At 48.7% G+C, this 19,690-nt stretch overlaps 1 protein-coding gene across 1 annotated transcript; it reads right to left on the bottom strand.

Annotated features, from left to right (window-relative positions):
* Positions 1-1,940: 1,940 nt before the first annotated feature.
* LOC126640176 (serine protease 55-like) lies at positions 1,941-17,584 on the bottom strand. Its single transcript, XM_050315741.1, has 5 exons — positions 17,500-17,584; positions 16,775-16,964; positions 15,683-15,930; positions 13,432-13,571; positions 1,941-2,249 (listed from the first exon to the last, which is right to left on the bottom strand). The coding sequence occupies exons 1-5, from the start codon at positions 17,582-17,584 to the stop codon at positions 1,941-1,943; spliced, it is 972 nt and encodes a 323-aa protein (XP_050171698.1).
* Between the last annotated feature and the right edge of the window lie 2,106 nt (positions 17,585-19,690).

Below are 19,690 nucleotides of genomic sequence, written 5' to 3' on the forward strand. Positions count from 1 at the left end.
CTTCATTTAACACAGACCATGATCAATTTGCAAATGCTACTGATGGAAAAGACCTTTTGCAGGTCCCTGTAAGTCCAGGCTTTTTCCCTGCCTTGTGCTGGAGACAAAAGGGCTTTATACGACCACTACATGAAAATAATTCAAGCTGGAGGACTTCTCTCATTTTTTCTTGGGAGGGGGTGGGAAACAAATCTGTAGCTGAAGGGATTGCAGCATTAGGAAATACTTCCTGATGTCCACAGCTTCTAGAATCTGTTGATATATTATTAATAGAAAGGAAAATAAATATAGGTATTAATGCCAGCAGACACTGTCTACTACTAATAGCTGTTAAAGTAATATATTCCCCTTGTTTTTAGCTCTTATTAGTCATTTTGCAAAGGGTTACAAGACCCTTATGCATCCATTAGCCAGTCAGCCATGTGAAATTAATGTGGAGCAATTTTCATAAGCATTACTCAGAACTAATAATAATTAAGCATTATTTTCTGCTCAGATAACACAGAAAATAAAGGCTGACTTTTATGCCAAGATGGGTTTGCATTAGCTTAAGGTAGATGAATTAATTCTCATTTACAAGGCTTCTCCACCAGCTAGCCAGAAAATATCAAGGTAATTAAAACCAATTTGTGAGGTTCTGTCCCATTGCACATTCACTGAGTTTTCTCATTGCTGCAAATTACAGGTGTTTTTATGCGAAGTGGGACACGAAGGGGACTTTGCTGTTTGCCTCCTTCCCCATCGCTTCCAAGGAAAAGCAAAAACCTCCCTGGGAACACCAGAGCACATTTTGCAAAATGCCCTTTGCTGCTGGAGATCACTGAAGGACCGTCCATGGAGTGAAGGAGCAGCTCAGTCCCAGCTTAGTCCCAGCTCAGGCTGGGATGTGGAGCTTTCAGAAGTGCAGCTAAAAGGCCTCTAACAGAGAGAAAAAAATAGTTATTTCCTTTCGATTTAGCATTTACTTGCAAGGAATTAGTTTTGGCTGAGTATAAAACAAAGGGATTTCTGAAGGCGGCATTTTCAGGACAGCTCCAAAAGTGTTCTCTCATCATGGAATTCTAAAATGGTTTGGGTTGGAAGGGACCTTAAAAATCAATTTCTGTCAAACCCCTGCCATGGGAAGGGACACTGTCCACTAGCCCAGGTTGATCAAAGCTCATTCCACCCTGGCCTGGAATATTTCCAGGGATGGGGCAGCCACAGCTTCTCTGAGCACCCTGTGCCAGGGCCTCCCCACCCTCCTAGCCAACAATTCCTTCCCAATATCCCATCTATCCCTGTCCTCTGGCAGTGGGAAGCCATTCCCCCTTGTCCTGTCCCTGCAGGCCCTTCTCCCAAGTCTCTCTCCAGCTCTCCTGGAGCCTCTTTAGGCACTGGAATTCTGTTCTTCAGGCAGATAAATTTTTCTCTATCACTTTTAACACCCAACCCCAACATTTCCCATCCAGGTAATTAAGACTGATTAGTTACACAGTGCTACTTCTTCCAAGACTTCTTGCCCTTTTTCTAGGTCAAGGAGCCACTGAATTTGATAGGAAGTCATGTCCCTGAGGCCTCTGAAGATGCTGTTAGCTTGGCCAAGCTGCAAGATAAAGGATACTCTAGACCAGCTAATAATTAGTTTAAGACACATTAACCCAGAGCTGTCCTACCACCAGCTAAGCTAATACACAATTGAGCAAGGGAAGATCTTTCCTAGTTAAAGCACCTTCACATCTGCACTTTGCATCTGAGCTTAGCAAATAACTGGGTCTGATGTGGAAAACCTGTGGTTTTTTGGAGGATTATGGGCCCCTCTTGTCCGAGTTCTGCCTCTTCCATTTCATTTCTCCACCCCCTGTCTCGTTGTGGTGGTGTCTGTGTCCACACCAGTGAGGTGGAGCAGGTTGGCCTCACACAGCAGAGCAATGAGAATGAGATGGAAGTTCTGACTTTTATTATACATTCAAAAATCTTCTATGGAGAAAACTAACTGTTATTGAAGAGATCAATAAAAGGAAACAATGCTCAAGAAATACCATCTGTACCCCAGCCCCGGAACGAATGACCCTGGGCCGTGCCCCGTTGTCCACACCTTCAATGAAGAAGGGTTTGCCCCTTATGGCTGTTTCATTCTCAATCCAGCCCAGGTAGCTGTAAACAGACGTTAAAATCTTGTGGTTTGGCTTTTCCTCGCTGATGATTCCGACCTGGAACCACTTCATGGTGTTCCAGTAGCTGCAGACCAGAGGTCCCCCGCTGTCCACCTGTGGCAGAAGGAGGATGTTACAGCTGGATCAAACCTCGGGGCCCTCATAAGCAGCTGCTTCCCACAGGCTGGCTGGGAAAGTCAAACTCTGTCCCAGTTTGGTGAGGATTTGGAGGAAATAGGAAATTTAAATTCAACATTTCACAGCTCAGCCCTGAGATGCTGCAAAATAAATAGACACAGAGGGTAAGAGGAGAACAGTCCCAAGTTCTGGCTCAATGCACTGCCCTGTCCTTCCCAGGCTTTTCCACATGCTCCCTTGATTTCAGGAGGATCCCTGAAACCTGTCAGCACGAGACACCATCCAGGAGTGAAAAGAGACATTTGCTGTGACTGCTCATTCAGTCCTTGACTTCTCCGCCAGACTGGTGTGTGTGGGTGCTGGGGACCTGCCACTGTGAATTTTGGGGGCTGGCTATCCAGAAATTGGACAGGAGGTGAGCAATAATCCTGACAAATCCTTCCTGAAACCACAGTGAAAACTTGCCTGGTGCTGGAAAGGCAGCCATCACTCACGCAGTGTGGGCAAGGCTTCAACTGCAGGTTGCAGCCACCTCCAAGGGAGGAAGATTCTCCTGATTGTTGCTCTAGCTGGAACACCAAGAGCTCATCTAGCTATGGAATGTCTGGACACAACCCCGGGGAGAAAAGAAACCAGAAAAAATCCACCCAGCCAGATACGGCCTTTTCTGAGGAAAGGCTGGGAGAGCTGGGGGTGTTCAACTGGAGAAGAGAAGGCTCCAGGGAGACCTGAGAGCCCCTTCCAGTGACTAAAGGGGCATCAGAAGAGCTGGAGAGGGACTTTGGGCAAGGGCCTGGAGGGACAGGATGAGGAGGAATGAAGGAGGGTAGATTTAGACTGGAGATTAGGAAGGAATCCTTCCCTGTGACAGTGGAGAGGCCCTGGCACAGGTTGCCCAGAGAAGCTGTGGCTGCCCCTGGATCCCTGGAAGTGTCCAAGGATAGGCTGGACGGGGCTTGGAGCAACCTGGGATAGTGAAAGATGTCCCTGCCCATGGCAAAGGATTGGAATGAGATGATCTTTAAATCCCTCAGTGCTGTGTAGCCCCTGCTGTAAATAAGTTTCCTTCCATGGTGGGTTTGAGTGTTTTTTCCACCTTTTCTCCAGCACTTGTGGTGAATAAATTCAATACAAACCCATTTCCCAAGACAGCAAACTTTACTGGGAAATGTTGTCCTTCCCTGTTTGCACACTACTGAGAGAAACATCTCTGTCATTAATGGATGAAGCCTCTTCCTCCAGCAGCCACCCTGAGCTAACACACATTAATTAACGAGCAAGGAAGGCACTGTGGTCCCTTGTGCAGCTCATCAGCACTCACTAAAGTTTATGGCTGAATTCCTACTCCACTAGATGGAGAGCCCAGGTCATTAATATGCTTATCTTTTTTCCCCCCCCTTTTTTTTTTTTTTTGATTGTTTTTCAAAATGCATACAGGAGGGAAAAATTAAGATAAATACAGAGGGAATGTTTACAGAATCGTAGAGCGTTCTGAGCTGGAAGGGACCCACAAGGACCGTAGAACCTTTAGGCTGGAAAAGAACTTCAAGATCATGGAGTCCAAACAGAAATCTGCACTGAAATGGTGTTATTGCAGTAATAGCAGTGGTGCCTGCAGCTCAGGCAGTGCTGATGGACCCTATTTCAGCCAAGAATTCACGTGAATGACATCAGTGACCTAGCAGTGACCTTGGTCCCCGTGAGTTATCGGCATCCTCGGCGACGGCCTCCTGTTCGAATGAATGAGTGTCCACACACAGCTCAGTTACTGGGGATTTTGCTGCTGATTCCCTTGGGGCAGGAACAGGCCAAACTGTATTATCCTGGTGGTGAGAGGCAGGCGCTTGGAGCCTCCCACTCAAAGATGATAAATGGAGTGGGGAGAGCATGAGGCGGTGACGCAGCAGCTCACGGCCCTCCCCGCTCGTATTCCAGCTCTTCCCCCTGCCCACCATGGGGCAAATCATTTCAAATGTCCAATTTAGGGGCTGTTCACGCATGCAGAGGATCTTTGAAATGCCGGTTAATTCCTGGTGCCTCGTGACCGCCCTTGGGGGAAATGTCTTATCGCGTTTCGGAGCCGAGAAATCCGCGGCACAAACGGGACGTGATTTGCACGAGGCAACAGCAGAGCCAGGAATCCCTATTTAAGCCGTGCCTCGTGCAGTTTTCCTTTCAAATCAGACCTGTTCTTCCCTGTTTGCCTCTTTAACCATGTCGATTCGGTTGGTGGGGAAAAAGGGGATCGTGATTTAAAACCTGGGCAATGCTGTGACAATCCCAGCAGCAGCTGCAAATCCATTTCCCTAATCCTCAAGACCCAAATCCTGCTTCAGATCCCTTTCCATGTGGGCTGAGCTGCTCTGCTTCACGGGTGCTACTTCTAACATGCCATTTCTCTCAACTTCAGCCATTTATAACGTGATGACTTTATCACGGTGTGGGCTAAATCATCCCCTCCGTGTGATCATGTGGCTCACACAGTTATAGCAGGAGCCCGGATGAATCAGTAGCCTGGTTTCTATAGGACTAAAGATGGAGAAAATAAACTCAGCCCTTGGACACTTCTGAATATCCCCGAATCCACCTTAAGCTCTCAGAAATGCCAGCCCAAGGTTTTCCATCGCTGTGTAGGAGAGGGTGTGGGAGGAGCGAGTTTTTGAGTGCTGGGACAATTATCTCAGCTCTGTGATGCTTCCAGTAACACTAATTTAATGAACGCTCAGGTTAACGACTCTGAGGATAGAAGAATTATTAAGTGCTGCTTTCAGGCTCCTGTAGCCTGGTGGTGAAATACTTCTGGTCATCAACACGCACCAGATACCTGCTCCTGCTTTTCAGTCTAAGTGTCAAGTTTCTGGAGAGAAAAAAAAAAAACAAACCTAAAAATAGCATCTTTGCTTCTGTTGCATGTTTTCGTCTAGGAGTGAAAAGCAACCACGACAAGTCAGATCTGGTGCTGAATTCGTGCCTTAAACATGTTAATCCTCCCATTAGGAGAGGTGAGAGCAGCGATGTATTCGCTGATAAATAGCTCTGGGTTGTATAAAATCTGTCACTGACTAACAAGGTGCTTTGTTCACTGGAGCAGACCAAAAGTTTCATCTTTTCCCCTCTCGTTTTTTGCGAGCATCAGGAGCCTCTCTGCTGACTCTAGTGGGCTTTGGATCAAAGGTGTAATCTTCTCCCTTTTATATTTGTATTCGTGTCTGCAACACAGTAATTGATCAGAACAAACACGTTCAGCCACACAAATCTTCTGAGGTGGGAGAAGCTCCGGGGGAGGGAGAACAACTCATCTGATCCTCATTAGGTGGATACACAATCCCTGCAAGTCGTTGCCGGTTTCATTTTCATGTTGGTAAGCTCTGTGTAAATTGGAGACAATCAGCATGTGAATCACAGCACTGGCCAACAGAGCTGCCCTGGCTGCTGGAAAGCAAAGGCAAACACAGGATCCTTCAGTTATTTCAAGTTGTCTTTGGAGAAAGGTGGGAGGAAGGAGGCTGTGGCCATTTGAGTGTGCAGGTACCAAAAATGAACCTGGTAACACTTGGACCCCTTTCATGCAAACCCTTTGGGATCTCAGGTGAGAACTTTAAGCTACTTTGTCCCTCCATCCCAATGCTGGAAAATGGGAGAAGACCAACCAAATCCATCCAATGATGTCAGCAGGGCCCATTAGTAACTGTGGTGGCACAAACAGTTCAAATGCATCTGCCCAAAGCCCCGTGTGGCCCAGACTCCTGTCTCTGATTCTCATCTGCAGCAAGTGCTCAGGGAAGGAGAATGAGAAACAGCACAAGTATTTACAGAGTTGTATTTACATCACAGTGGTTAATAGCCTCGGAGAGATCTCCATCCAGGAAGTTCCCTAATTGCTTTTTGAATCCATTTATCCCTTAGGATAAATACCCACAACATCCTGGTTGGTGACTTCCATAGTTTAATTATCTGATGGATGAAAAAACACTTCCTTCTCTTTGTTTTAAATCTGCTGCCTGATAAGGCCCTCAGACACCCCTCCTTCATGTGTTTGGAACAGCAGTGACAAGAGGACAGCTCTTGACTCCTCTCCCTGCTGCTCAGGAATTCGGAAATCTCTGTCACATCCCCATCAGACATCACTTTTACAAGCCTCAGAGCCTTGCTCTGTTATTCTCTGCTCTGCCAGAAGCTGTCCCATGTCCCTGTTCATCCTTCCTGCTCTACTTCCCTCCTTTTCTAAAACTGCCACTCCTTCCTCACAGGGAGTGGACGGGATTCACACACAGCACACAAGGCATGGACTCACAAGATTATTGCCCTGGCACAACACATTTGCTTCGCTACCTATTCCTGTCCTAATAATTCATAATTCTCTCATTGCCTTTTTGACCTCCACAGAGCCTCAGGCTGATGTTTTTGAAGGACCATCCAAGTTCTTATGAGGTAATAGCTAAATTAGAGCCTATTATGGCAAGCAAACAGCTGGAGTTGCTTCTCCCTGTATCCATTATTTTTCTTTATCAATAATGAGCTGCATCTGCTAATCTTTAACCTTCTGCATCTGTTTTAACCTCCAGTCACTCAGAACAGTGAGACCTGCTGCAGTCAGCTTCCATTCTGACCACTTGGAATAACGCTGTGGCATTGGCCAGCTTGGTCATCTCAGCATTTGCCCTCCTTGAATTCCTTGATGGATGCCAACAGAACTCTCCTTGGAAGCCCTTTCTCCATTCAAATCCTTCCTCTGTGTTGCCTCCCTTTCAAACTGAATCTCTTCCTCTTCACTGCAGTTCGGTTTCTCCATGAACCTTCGGTGAGAGTTTTGGAAATCTCAGCCCGTGTTAGATGGTTGGATCACCCTCTGCCACCTGCTTGGCAGCTCCTTCAAAGAGTTTGGTTGTGCCTGTGAGTCATGGCTTTCCCTCAGAGCTGTATTGACTCACGGCTGTTGAGTGAGAAGTGGCTTCTCTGAGTCATCAAACCCATTCCCCCAATCCCAGGGCAAGCACACCGTGGGATTTGGTGTTCAGCTGGCTCCAGAGGTCTTCTGCTCCCCACAGCCTCACCCACCAGGCACACAGAGTCATGCTGGACCCCAAGCAGCTTCAGTTTGAGGGACCAAAAGCTACAACCCAGAGGCAGAAAGCAGAAGACACATCCGACATCATCAACAAGCCAGGTCCTTGCAATAGGAATTAATTTTTGACAGATGAAATTAAGCCACCACAGCCTGAATGTGCTCACTTGTCTGCCCACATCATAAAATGATAGAATGATGAAAGCCCTATAAAACCCTGGGATGCAGGAAAAACGTTCTGGTTCTTCTGAGCTGCACATCAAAGAACCCTCCAGAGCAAATTAAGGAGACTGCAAATGCAGAAACACCTTTCTACTGCTTTGTTCTGGAGCTTCCCAGGACACCTTCCTACTGAAAGCAATCTATCTCTTAGGGAGAAAACGCATCCCATGGTGGTAGTGTTAGTTCAGTGAAGGAAAATCCATGAGGGGGATAGGGAATGGGTCACTCTTTTCTGTAGGGGTAGAAGGCACAGCCACAAGTTGCACCAGAAGAGGTTTAGATTGAACATTAGGGAAAAAATTGTTCACTGGAAGGGTGGTCAGGCATTTAAACAGGCTGCCCAGGGCAGTGGGGGAGTCACCATCCCTGGAAGTGTTCGAAAAACCTGTAGATGTGGCACCTGGGGCCACAGGTCAGTGGTGGCCTTGTCAGTGCTGGGGGAATGGTTGGACTCGATGATCTCAGAGGGCTTCTCCGACCTCAAAGATTTTGTGATTCCAATATTAAGGTAAGGTGCGACAATTAAGTAATTTTGTATAGCTCATAATAACTTTGAGCTGAAATGTGGTTAGTTTTGACTCCTGGCCCCAAGGAGACCTTTGTCTGATGGACAGAAGGACCTACAACCTCAGACCTCATAGGGATACTCCCCATCCCTAAGGGCTGCAAGCCAGATCCTCACTTATCCACCTCTGTTTGGGTATTTTGAGCAGCCTGAGGGACTGATCACATCATCCTGCTTTGTGATCTTCTCCTTGAGTCCATGATAATTTACCTTTATGGACCTAATTTTAATTTGCAGGCTCTTTTTTTGCCTTAAAAAATTCCATCCCCCAAGTCTTCCTTTGCAGTTTTGGAGCCACGTTGGGACCAGCAAAAGGATTCAAGGACTTGTGAAATTGTGCCAGTGCTTTTCCAGTGTCAGGTTTCCATTGCAGTCACATTATTGGCACTGGGGTGTGGGTTGAGGTGGGAGCAGTGGGATAGCAGGGGGATATCCAGGGATATCTAAAATAGCCCTGGATATTTAGATGTAGGCAACTGTCCTGCCTTGGAGCCAAGTGTCTCCAAACCAAATATCTTCAGCTTGATTTTAGGTAATGGGGAGCAATAACCACACACACAGAGATTGATCTCATTTTAACATGGATGGTTAAAACAGTCTCAGCGACTCACTGGCCAGAAGTGCTTGTTTGTTTTGTTTGGGTTTTTTTGTCTCCCTATTGATGGAAAGATGGTTGTGTAGATGTTGACGGTTATAGAAAAGACATTTGTAATCTGGCTGAATAAATCCCACCCAGATTTTGCACAACAACTACTACTGCTCCAGCTACGTGGGGTGAGAGCCCTGAGCATCCCAGATGCTGTAAAGGGATTTTCCCCTTTCCAAACTGCTGACAGTCCATGTGGGTAGCTGAACAAAAGAGGTCCTTCCCTGCTTTTTCACAGAACTAAAGGAATCAAAATGCAGAGCCCTGGATCCATCCTGGCATCATTTCAGACATTTATCAGAGATGGGACAAGGGGGGATGACTTGAACCAGACAGAGGGCAGAGTGAGATGGGATATTAGGAATAAATTCTTCCTGTGAGGGTGGTGGCCCAGGTTGCCTGGAGAGGCTATGGCTGCCCCATCCCTGGAGGTGTCCAAGGCCAGGATGGATGGAGCTTGGAGCAACCTGGGATGGTAGAAGGTGTCCCTGCCCATGGCAAGGGCTGGAACAAGATGAGCTTTAAGGTTCTTTCGAATCCTGACCACTGTAATTCTATGGCCAAAATCACCTCCTGCTACAGTCTGTGGGAGGGGACAGATGAGCAGCCCATGAGCTGGGACCATCCCACTGCTCTTGGGGGCCACACAAGGATTCCTTCCTCTGAAAGTCATGCCGAGGACTGGGCCCCCCCTTCATCCGCTGCTGACCTGAACTGCACATGAACTGTGACTCCAGCTGAACATGCTCCATCCTAATCACCACATCCAGAGCTGCCCCCACAGCCTCTCTGAAATATAATTGGGCCATTTACTGAATTTTGCCTGGGCAGGGAAGGCACTGAAGGAGGCATTTGCTTTGTGAGTCCCTTATACTCTAATTATTGTTCAAGTTACCATTGCATCAGAGCCTGACAAAAGGTGCTTAAGAAAGCAAAGAATTAGACATCAATTGTGGTTCATGGGGTCATGGAAGAAATGTAGCCCACACGAAAAATAACACACAGGCCATCTCTAGTGTCTGTTCCTTAGCACTTGTACCCCATGAACATCCATTAATGCTAATGTTTGTGACTAAATAGAACTATAAGTCAATTATAGCTCCTGTTAGTGTTAATTCACAGTCAATCTATATATTTGTCTGCAGAACTGCGAGGGAATTGGGGTATAATAGATTTTGCTTTTTAAGTGAATGGATTATATTTTTTTCAGGTACAAATACTGGGGAGCTCTGCTATTCAATCTCCTTGAGTTATTATAGGAATATGGTCAGTTATCCACAAATTAGTCTTGTCTGGTACTGGCATGATGGCAGCTGGTGAAATGTCTGAGCCTTTTTATTCATGGGCTTTCTATTCACGAAATGGCCTCAAGCTGTGCCAGAGGAGGTTCAGGCTGGACAGCAGGAAGGATTTCTTCATGGAAAAAGTGGGCAGGCAGTAGAAAAAGCTGCCCAGGTTGGTGGTGGAGTCCCCACCCCTGAAGGTGTTCAGGAAACACTGGATGTGGCACTCAGTGCTCTGGACTGGGTGACAAGGTGGGGGCTGGTCAAAGGTTGGACTTGGTGATCTCAGAGGTCTTTCCAACCTTAATGACTCTGTGATTCTGAGTCCTGTGGCCACAGGGGTACTAAGGCAGTGGGCAGTAGGATAAACCTTCTACATGATGCCTAGGTGGAGATACTGGTGGGACTTTAGTTATTCACATAAATCAACTTTAACCTGCAACAGGGGAAATCTGGCACACAGATGGCACACAGGGCAAACACTGAGGATGTTCATGGAATCATAAGTTCTTTGAGTCATGGAATGGTTTGGATCAAAAGGGACATTAAAGCTCATCTCATTCCAACCCCCTGCCATGGGCAGGGACACCTTCCACTAGCCCAGGGTGCTCCAAGCCCCGTCCAACCTGGCCTTGGACACTTCCAGGGATCCAGGGGCAGCCACAGATTCTCCGGGCAACCTGTGCCAGGGCCTCCCCACCCTCAGAGCCAAGAATTTCTTCCTAACATCTAACCAAAATCTTTCCTCTTTTGGTTCAAAACCACTCCTCCTTGTCCTGTCACTATTTGCCTGTGTAAAAAGTCATTCTCTCCATCACAGTTCAAAGACTTGGATCCAGATGGGGCTCATGTGCACCTACCACCTCAAGTCCAGCAACTTGCCTGCCTTAGCCTGGCTCTGGCCATGAACACATGTATCCTGATACTCAGCAAAGCTCAGATGAGGTTAATGTAAGGCTTTTATGTACTCTGTGTCCAGACAGATCGTGTGGTCATACATGGCATTGGCTTCCAGGTTTCCTGGGATCACAGCTACAGTAACAAACTCAGCACCTCCAGGGCTTGTTCCCTGATCTGGAGTCTCTGCCTTGCCTGAGCTTCTGCTCCTTCCTGGCCTCTCCAAAATGATTATTGTGGGTGGCTCCTGATCCGTGCAAAAGCTGGAGCCGTGTCTGGAAGTCATCCAGGGGACAGCTGGTTGGCACAGACCAGCACCATGCCCAGGGCTGCTCTGTGTCCATGACAGTGATGACTTTGTAAAGGATTTAGGTCTTTTGAAATCTGGCCTCATTCTCCTTTGACACAAACCCCGGAATCTTTACAGACAAGCAGAGCTCAGTAGGTTGCAGTGCCCACAGTGCCTCACCCTCTGCCCAGGGCAGGTGAATTGTCCAGCTCTGGGCCCCTCAGACAAGCACATCGAGGGGCTGGAGCATGTCCAGGAAAGGGAACGGAGCTGGGGAAGGGGCTGGAGCAGCAGAAGCAGCTGAGGGAGCTGGGAGGGCTCAGCCTGGAGAAAAGGAGGCTCAGGGGAGACCTTCTCCCTCTCTGCAACTCCCTGACAGGAGGGGGGAGGTTGATCTCTGCTCCCAGGGCACAAGGGACAGGATGAGAGGAAATGGCCTCAGGTTGTGCCAGGGGAGGGTCGGGTTGGACAGCAGCAAGAATATCTTCATAAAAAGGGTGGTCAAGCACTAGAAGGGGCTGCCCAGGGAGGTGATGGAATCCCCATCCCTGGAGTCCAAGGAAGGACTGGCCGTGGCACTCAGTGCTCTGGGCTGGGTGACAAGGTGGGGATCGATCCCAGGGTGGACTCGAGGATCTTGGAGGTCTTTCCCAACCTCAGTAATTCAGTGATTCCCTCCAGTGGTCCCTGCTGCAGAACAAGCATCAGGTCCAGCCCTGGCTGGACCCATTTATGGACAAGCCACCAGATCCCTGAACCAGCCTAGTGAGGTCAAAATGTGCCATCCCCGACTTTAATCAGCACTTCCCAGAAACCCACCCATCAGCAAAATGCAAATTAGCCAATTCTGATGAAAAATCATGCCGCTTGTTTGTCCCCTGAAGGGCTGCACTTCCAGCCTGGGGTCTGGTTTTCTCCTGCTCTCATTATTTCAGGCTGTGAGACTTTCCTGCCTGGTCAAGCTCCCACAACAAGTGGGCAGATGCTGGATCCTGAGCAACATCCCACATGCAATCCTCGTGTGCTTCCACTGCTTGGAAAGCTCACATTCCTAGTTCATTTCTCAGATAACTCTGACATTATTGTAGATCAAAATAGCTCCCTCATCAGCTTTCTGAATAGAGGAGATTCATTTCTCTGGGTACAAGTGCTCAGCATAATTCACCCACAGAACTCCAGACTGGGTTGGGAAGTGCATTCCTTAATCACGTTAATGTTATCCCGTGGCAGGTTTCCTTTTAAACCTTTTGATTGCATTTAATGGAGGTGAAAGTCACAAGCTGAATGGTTGCAGAGGCAGATGCTCCCTGGCTCATCAAAAGATCATTTTTACAAAGCAAACTTCTCCTTCCCTGCCCATCCAGAGGCCTGGCCTGCCATAGGTTTGCAGTCCACGGTCCTTGTAAACACTGTCTTTGCCCCAAGGGCAGGGGCTCTCTCTCTGTCCTGGGTGCTGCTTGACTTCCTCCAGTGAATAATTCCTACAGGATGAAGCTTCCACTCATGTGTCTGCCCATCCATCCCTCTCCAAACACATGCACACATCTAAGATGGGCTTGGAGCAACCTGGGACAGTGGAAGGTGTTCCTGCAGGAGGGTGGAACTGGATGGTCTTTAAGGTCCCTTCCGACACAAACCACCCTAAAAAAACTAAATTCTAAAACCCTTACCCAGTGGAGCATGGAGGCTGCAGGCTCTCAGAGGAGGGGTTGGAGATTGGATGCTACAGGAGATAAAGTGTTTTTTTGGCTTTCACACTCTGTTTGACATCAGGTCAGCAATCCTGAGGGTGGAATATGTTCTGAGGGCACAAGTTCTGAGTGAGTTTTGCCTCACTTGGGTGTTTGTGTCACCTCCCTGATACCAAATACTGCTCAAACTCTTTCTAATTTGGCTTGAGAAGTCCATCTTCCTCTACCAGTACCACACTGCAGTAAGATGGGACTGGTCCTGGCACCCATGGACCAACCTCCCATGTTAGCAAAGGACATTTGGAGCAGAGCTAAGACCTCACCTGATAAACATTTCTAACATTCACATTAAGCACTCCTGGCCTAAACTTCCCCCCCCCCCCCCCCCATTCTTTTGCTTTGAACCTCCAGGACAAACTTTCCTGTCTCCTTTAAGTACATGAGCAGGTGGTGAAGCAGCACTGCCTGGCCCAGGGCTGAGGGAACGCTGGTTACTTTACCTGGCAGTTGCCTCCTTCTCCTTCCTCCACCTCAGCACACATCACGTTCTCCTGGAGCTGTGGGATCTGCTTCAGGCACTGCTCCCTGCCGATGAGCTTCACCCGTGCCTTCTGCAGCACGTGGGCTGCTGGCACAGCATCTGCTGCAGGAAAGTGGGAAGAGAACCTTTAACAAACCTGCAGAGCAGCTGGAGACCTGCCTTGGGACTGATCTCAGCTGAATTTGGAAAGCATCTCAGGGCAAGGGAGTCTCAGGGCACAGTTGGTCTTACGGGGTCTCGGGGGATTCCAGGGGCTCTCCAAATGTCAGCAAGGAGGAGTTTGTGCTCCCGGCTTTATTATAGGATCACAGAATGGTTTGGGTTGGGGGGACCTTAAAGTTCATCCAGTTCCACCCCCCTGCCATGGGCAGGGACTCCTTCCACTTGGTCAGGTTGCTCCAAGCCCTGTCCAGCCTGGCCTTGGACACTTCCAGGGATGGGGCAGCCACAGCTTCTCTGGGCAACCTGAAATCAGGGCCTCACCTCCCTCACAGGGAAGAGTTTCTTCCTAACATCCAATTTAAATTACCCTCCTTCAGCTTAAAGCCATCCTCTGTGTCCTGTCCCTCCAGGCCCTTGTCCCAAGTCCCTCTGCAGCTCTCCTGAAGCCCCTTTAGGCACTGGAAGGGGCTCTAAGGTCTCCACGGAGCCTTTTCTTCTCCAGGCTGATAATCCCAGTTTTCAGGGATTATTCATTTCTCGGGCAGAGAACTGGAGCAGAGGTGCTCCAACTCCTTGGAGATGTCTACAGCAAAGGACTGTCATCTGTGGGCACTTCCATGGAATGGCCCCATCTTAGCTGGAAAAGTCACCTGACAGTTTTCTGTGTTTTAGATCCTACCATTGAGTCACAGTTTCCTGAATGTGCTGGGAGGGTTTAGCTCAGTGAAATATGGAAGGAGCGAATTTCTAATGATCTGAAGGCCTCTGTTTCTTCCTTCAGACTCAGGTTCACTTTAGAGATAAATGTAGGTGAAATTAGTGGGTTTTCCAAGTGGTTTTCTCCTGAAGCCCCTCCCAGGCAGTCAGGGGGTGTTCCAGGGCTGAGCACATTGACAGCAATTTTTGGATAACACAATCAGCGTCAGCTGAGCCCACACAGCAGCAAGAGGACGATCTCTGGAGCTACACCGTGAATTTTGCAGAGAGATGAGCTGAAGAGGAATCCTGCCACACCTCAGAGGGACCCACTGCGTTTCTGTTTCTAAGAACACGTTACCATGGTGAAACGAGAGAGTTTCACAACGATGGCACGGTGTTTGTATCACTGTTACACGAGCAAAATGAAGCTTTTAGGAAGGAAAATGCAGTTTCAGGAGGGAGATAGCAACCCTTTGGAGCAGAATAGCAAGGATGAAATGGGACGTTCACTCTACATCCTAGGAAGCACTGCTGAATCCAAATCCACCCTGCCCACGCTGCCGTGATTAATTCTTGTCACTAATGAAATAGCTCACTCACTGTTTAGTGACATTTGTTCAGGATAGACATTTTGGGTCACAATCAGTGCTGGAACTACTTTCGTTAGGGCTTAAACAAGAGCAATTAGCAACTGCAATCTGCTGTTCTAAATGAGTGGAAAAAAAAAAAGGGTGGCCAAGACCAGAGTCAATCTGGTTCATGGAGGCACTAAGCCAAAGGCAATCCTAGGCCTTCATTTCCCTTCTTCCAGACCACTTTAGACACAGCCTAACTGGGTGAATCATAGAATATCCTGAGCTGGAAGTGACCCACAAAGATCCCACAAGGTGGGAAGTGTCCAAGGCCAAGTTGGACGGTGCTTGGAGCAACCTGGGATAGTGGAAGGTGTCCCTTCTCATGGCAGGGGGGTTGGAACGAGATGAGTTTTAGGGTCCCAAACCATTCTGTGATCCTATGATTCTTGTTAACCATCTTTGTCTTAATTTGGGTGCCAAAAAAGGGGTCCAAAGTCCGGGCTCCTGCAGAGCAAAGGTGGCTCTAAGGTTTCAGCTTGAACACACACGCTCAGAGCACCAGACTTGGCTCTGAGGGTCAGTAGGTGACTGGTTCTTGCACCAGACAGAGAACTGATGGGTGTGTAGGAGCTGTGAGGGTCTGGAAGTGTTAACTAGGGGGGGAAGGGAGTGGAAGTTAGTGTGGATAACCCCTCCTGGGAGAGAACATCCACTTTAAATGGCTCAAACCCACTTTTCATTAGCAAAGCCATCTCCTGACAGCGCCTCCCTCACCTGCAGTTGTGCTCCCCCAGCCAGCAGCCCAGCAGTGCTGCCAGGTGTGGATGTCACACATGAAGGGCAGGCAGATGGGAATTTTCTCCTTGCTGAACTCGATGGGAGAGCTGAGCAGGATCAGGGCTATGTCATTTGCCATGCTCGTGGAGTTGAAGTTCTCGTGGAGGATCAAACTGTCCGGTTTATGTTCTTCCAGTGGGACACTGAGGTTGATTCCCCCCACTACAACCGTGAGATCTGGTGGCCTTATAAACAAAACAGCAGTGGAGATATAGTAAACATGAAGGATTTGGGTCCTAAAGGTCGATGTCTCTTCCCCCTGAGCAGGGAAGGGAGATGCTCAGCAAATGGCACAGGTAGTTCATCCACAAATACCATGGAAATCTACCCTCACTTCCAGGCAAAGATGATTTCCAGAGGTAGAATGGAAGTGCAACCAGGTTATAAATAATCCAGTCACCAACAAACAGATGGAATGGGCTGGATCTTTTGGATCACTGTGCCCTGGGCTCGCTGCTCAGACCACACTGTCCCCAGCCAGCTGCTCCAGGCTGTGATGCCACAGGTTGTTTGTCACCGAGCAGTCTCAGCTCTTTGGACCTCCCAAATTTTGGAGGGGGCTCACAGAGGGCTGGGCTCTGCCCCTGGGCATTGCATGGGGTGAATTTATGCAGAAATTACTGGTTTAAAATCAGAGTCTCCATGAGGTAAAGGTGTTTTCTTTGAGAAAGCAAAGATAATGTGGGAATTAGAATAAGCTGGAATGGACTATGTCACTTTTTACAAGGTGCCACATCACCTGTAGATGGACAGGAAATGCTTGGGGCCCCCAGGACATCATCATGGGCATTCCATAAGGCTGCTCAGACCATCCCTGAAAGTATTCCCTTTCTGCCTCTTGTGGTTTCTACACATTTCTGTGTTCAAAAATGGGCCTGTTTTCCCCATAAAGGAGAAAATTCCCATTTTAAGGGCTCAATCACATATATATTGTGTTTGACTCCAAGGACATCCATATCCTACACCCACCAGGAGGAATGTTACCACCCCACTGTGCCTGGGCTGTCCTCCCTTCCCTGGAGCACTCACAGCTCTTTTGCAAAGCAATGGGCAGCAGTTAAAATCCACAGTGCACTGATGATGGTGCCTCCACAGATGTGCTTCCTGTTGCTCTGGATGCTCACGTGCCACGGGAACTCCCCTGGCTGCACAGACCTCCCTGTCCCGATCCTCTTGCCTGTCTCCAGGAAGGACTCAAAGGATGGTCGGAGGCCACACTCTGGGGACAAAATGACACATGTGGGACATGTGTCCTGTCCCTCCATCCCTTGTCCAAGGTCCTTCTCCAGATCTCTTGGAGCTCCTTTAGGCACTGGAAGGGGCTCTCAGGTCTCCCTGGAGCCTTCTCTTCTCCAGGTGAAGCCCCCCAGCTCTCCCAGCCTGGCTCCAGAGCAGAGGGGCTCCAGCCCTGGGAGCATCTCCATGGCCTCCTCTGGACTGTCTCCAGCAGCTCCACGTCCTTGTGCTGTTGTTCCCCAGGGCTGGAAGCAGCTCTGCAGGTGGGGACTCACAAGGGTGAGAATCCCCTCCCTCAACCTGCTCCATGATCTCTACCAAAGCTCCTGACGCCCCTGTCCCCTCCCCAACCCCACACTCTGCCAAGCACTGCCCAGGCAGTTTGGGGGTGGGCAGGACCACAGACCATTTCCCAGAAGCAGGCTGGATAAAATCCTTGTTTGGGGAGTGGAAGGTTCAGCATCAGGCTGAACAAGGCCACGAAGTCCAAGGAGCAATCCCAGGCCTGTTTCCCTTACCCACATGTGAATATCCTGCAGGGCCACCGGCAGCACCGGCGACGCCGATCAGAGACGTTAAACAGGAGAGGACGAGGAGCAGCATTTCAATCCATCTTGGAACAACGCTCTTCCCCAAGATTCAGAGCAGTGATGCCTCTGCAGACGCCTCAGAAGTGCCTGCATTCCATGCCAACACGTCTCCCTGCCGGGGTGTGACATCACAGCATCTCCTGTTCCTGTTGACAGGGCGATTGGATGCCGCCCTTCCTAAGGCCCAAGGGCATCAATGTTCCCTGAGGGAAAGCTCAGTGATTTCCAGGTTTGTGATTTCCTTTAGTTCTGACAGGGATAGGGCAGCAGGAATTCCTTCCAATATCCCATGTCTCCCTGCCCTCTGGCAGTGGGAAGCCATTCCCTGTGTCCTCTCCCTCCAGCCCTTGTCCCCAGTCCCTCTCCAGCTCTCCAGGAGCCCCTTTAGGCTCTGGAAGGGGCTCTCAGGTCTCCCTGGAGCTGGGAGGCAGTTCCTGACTGGATCCTGGACTGACCTCACAGGGTGTGGCAACTAGTGGGTTTGGTTTGCTGGGTGTTTTAGCCCTTTCTGGATCTTGAACCATCTTTGAAGACCTTTAAAGACCTTGGATGCTGGTCCTTCATCAGCTTCCATCTTCAACTATGATAAATGCTGAATTCTATCAAACTCTTAATTAATTTTTTCTCCACTTAGAGTGTGCCTGGGGCACTTATTTGTATGTACTCAAACAGGACCATGTTGCCCCATCCCTGGAAGTGTCCAAGGCCGGGTTGGATGGGGTTTGAAGCAACCTGTGATAGTGGAAGGTGTCCCTGCCCATGGCAGGGGGTGGAACTCGGTGACTTTTAAGGTCACTTCCAACCCAAACCATTCTGTGTTTGCAGAAGAAAGGGGAAGCTCTGTCACAAGGCAAATTTCAAATGGTGCCACAATCAAAAGTTTCCTATCAGAGATGTTGAGGCAGCCACTCCCTTCTTCCCTGTGGGCAAGGATGGCTCACAGGGCTAAATCCAGCTTAAAATAATAATCCATGAGGCTGAATAAGCATCTCACCTTTACTGATCACATCTCTCATAATCTTTGTCCCTTCAGCAGCAGCTGCAAGGGGTCAAGGCCAAAACTCCACCCCACAGTAACTCCAGAAATAAATCTGTTGTGGCAAAATGTTTTGGTGTGGGCCGATTTTAGCATCAGTGGACTCATCTAGGCTGATTTCTACACCAACACATCATTTCCATCAGGACAGGACTTAAAAAAAAACCCCTCAGCCAGGTTCAGACTTGAGCATATCTGTATTAAGGACAGAAAGTTACTTTCCCCCAAGATTTTCCAGCTTGTTTCAAAACAACAACACAGAGTGGGAAGGGAGGGAGGGGAATTTTATAAGCCCCCAAATGATTCAGAAATGTTTTGCCTCGGAGCAAATCAGGAGTTATCCCACCGAAATCCCAATTACCAATGCACAGGATGAAAGCTATGCTTTATTTTCCTCTCCTCTTTGCTTCTCTGTCACCTCATGCCAAGGAAATTAGACAGAATTTGGTTGGTTACCTTGGCAGTGAGCACTGGAACAACTACATGGCACGACACATTAAGGACAGGATCTGTTACCACAGCAACTAGAAATCCCCAGTGGGATGTGGGCACATTTTGGGGCATCTCCAGAAGAGCCTAACATGCCAGAGGCAGCTCCTGTGAGCTTTCCCCAGGACTAAAAGGACTTCTTTCCTCTGGATTTTGAGACTGGAATGAACTCAACATCAGCTGAGCAGCAAGGGAAGATGGGGAGTTAATTTTTCTGGCCCAGATTTACTGTCCATCTTTGGGTAAAGCAGGAGGGGCTTCAGCAATGGATTTACAAGCCCAAACTGACTCTCTGATTCCCATTTTCAGTCCCTCCAAGTTTGGAGGGTGATGTGGTGTGCTGGGTAGGTACAGGAGATGTTCAGGAGCTGGTTTGGGCCTTTCTGAGCCTAAAATATGAGTTGGAAACATCAAACCAAGACATGGAGAGGAGTGCCCTGGAGAGCTCCTCAGGAGGAAATGCTGGGGATTTGTGTCTCTGGGTCCCAACTGTCTGGCCCTCAAAAATGAGCTTTATGAGCCCAGAATGGATGGATCAAGGTGGGCTCCTACAAGCTTTACCTAAAAAGTACATCTGCAAGCGGACACACCATT

Source organism: Myiozetetes cayanensis, unplaced genomic scaffold (genome assembly GCF_022539395.1).
Source record: "Myiozetetes cayanensis isolate MyiCay16 unplaced genomic scaffold, myiCay2020 scf2-11, whole genome shotgun sequence".
NCBI lineage: Eukaryota > Metazoa > Chordata > Aves > Passeriformes > Tyrannidae > Myiozetetes > Myiozetetes cayanensis.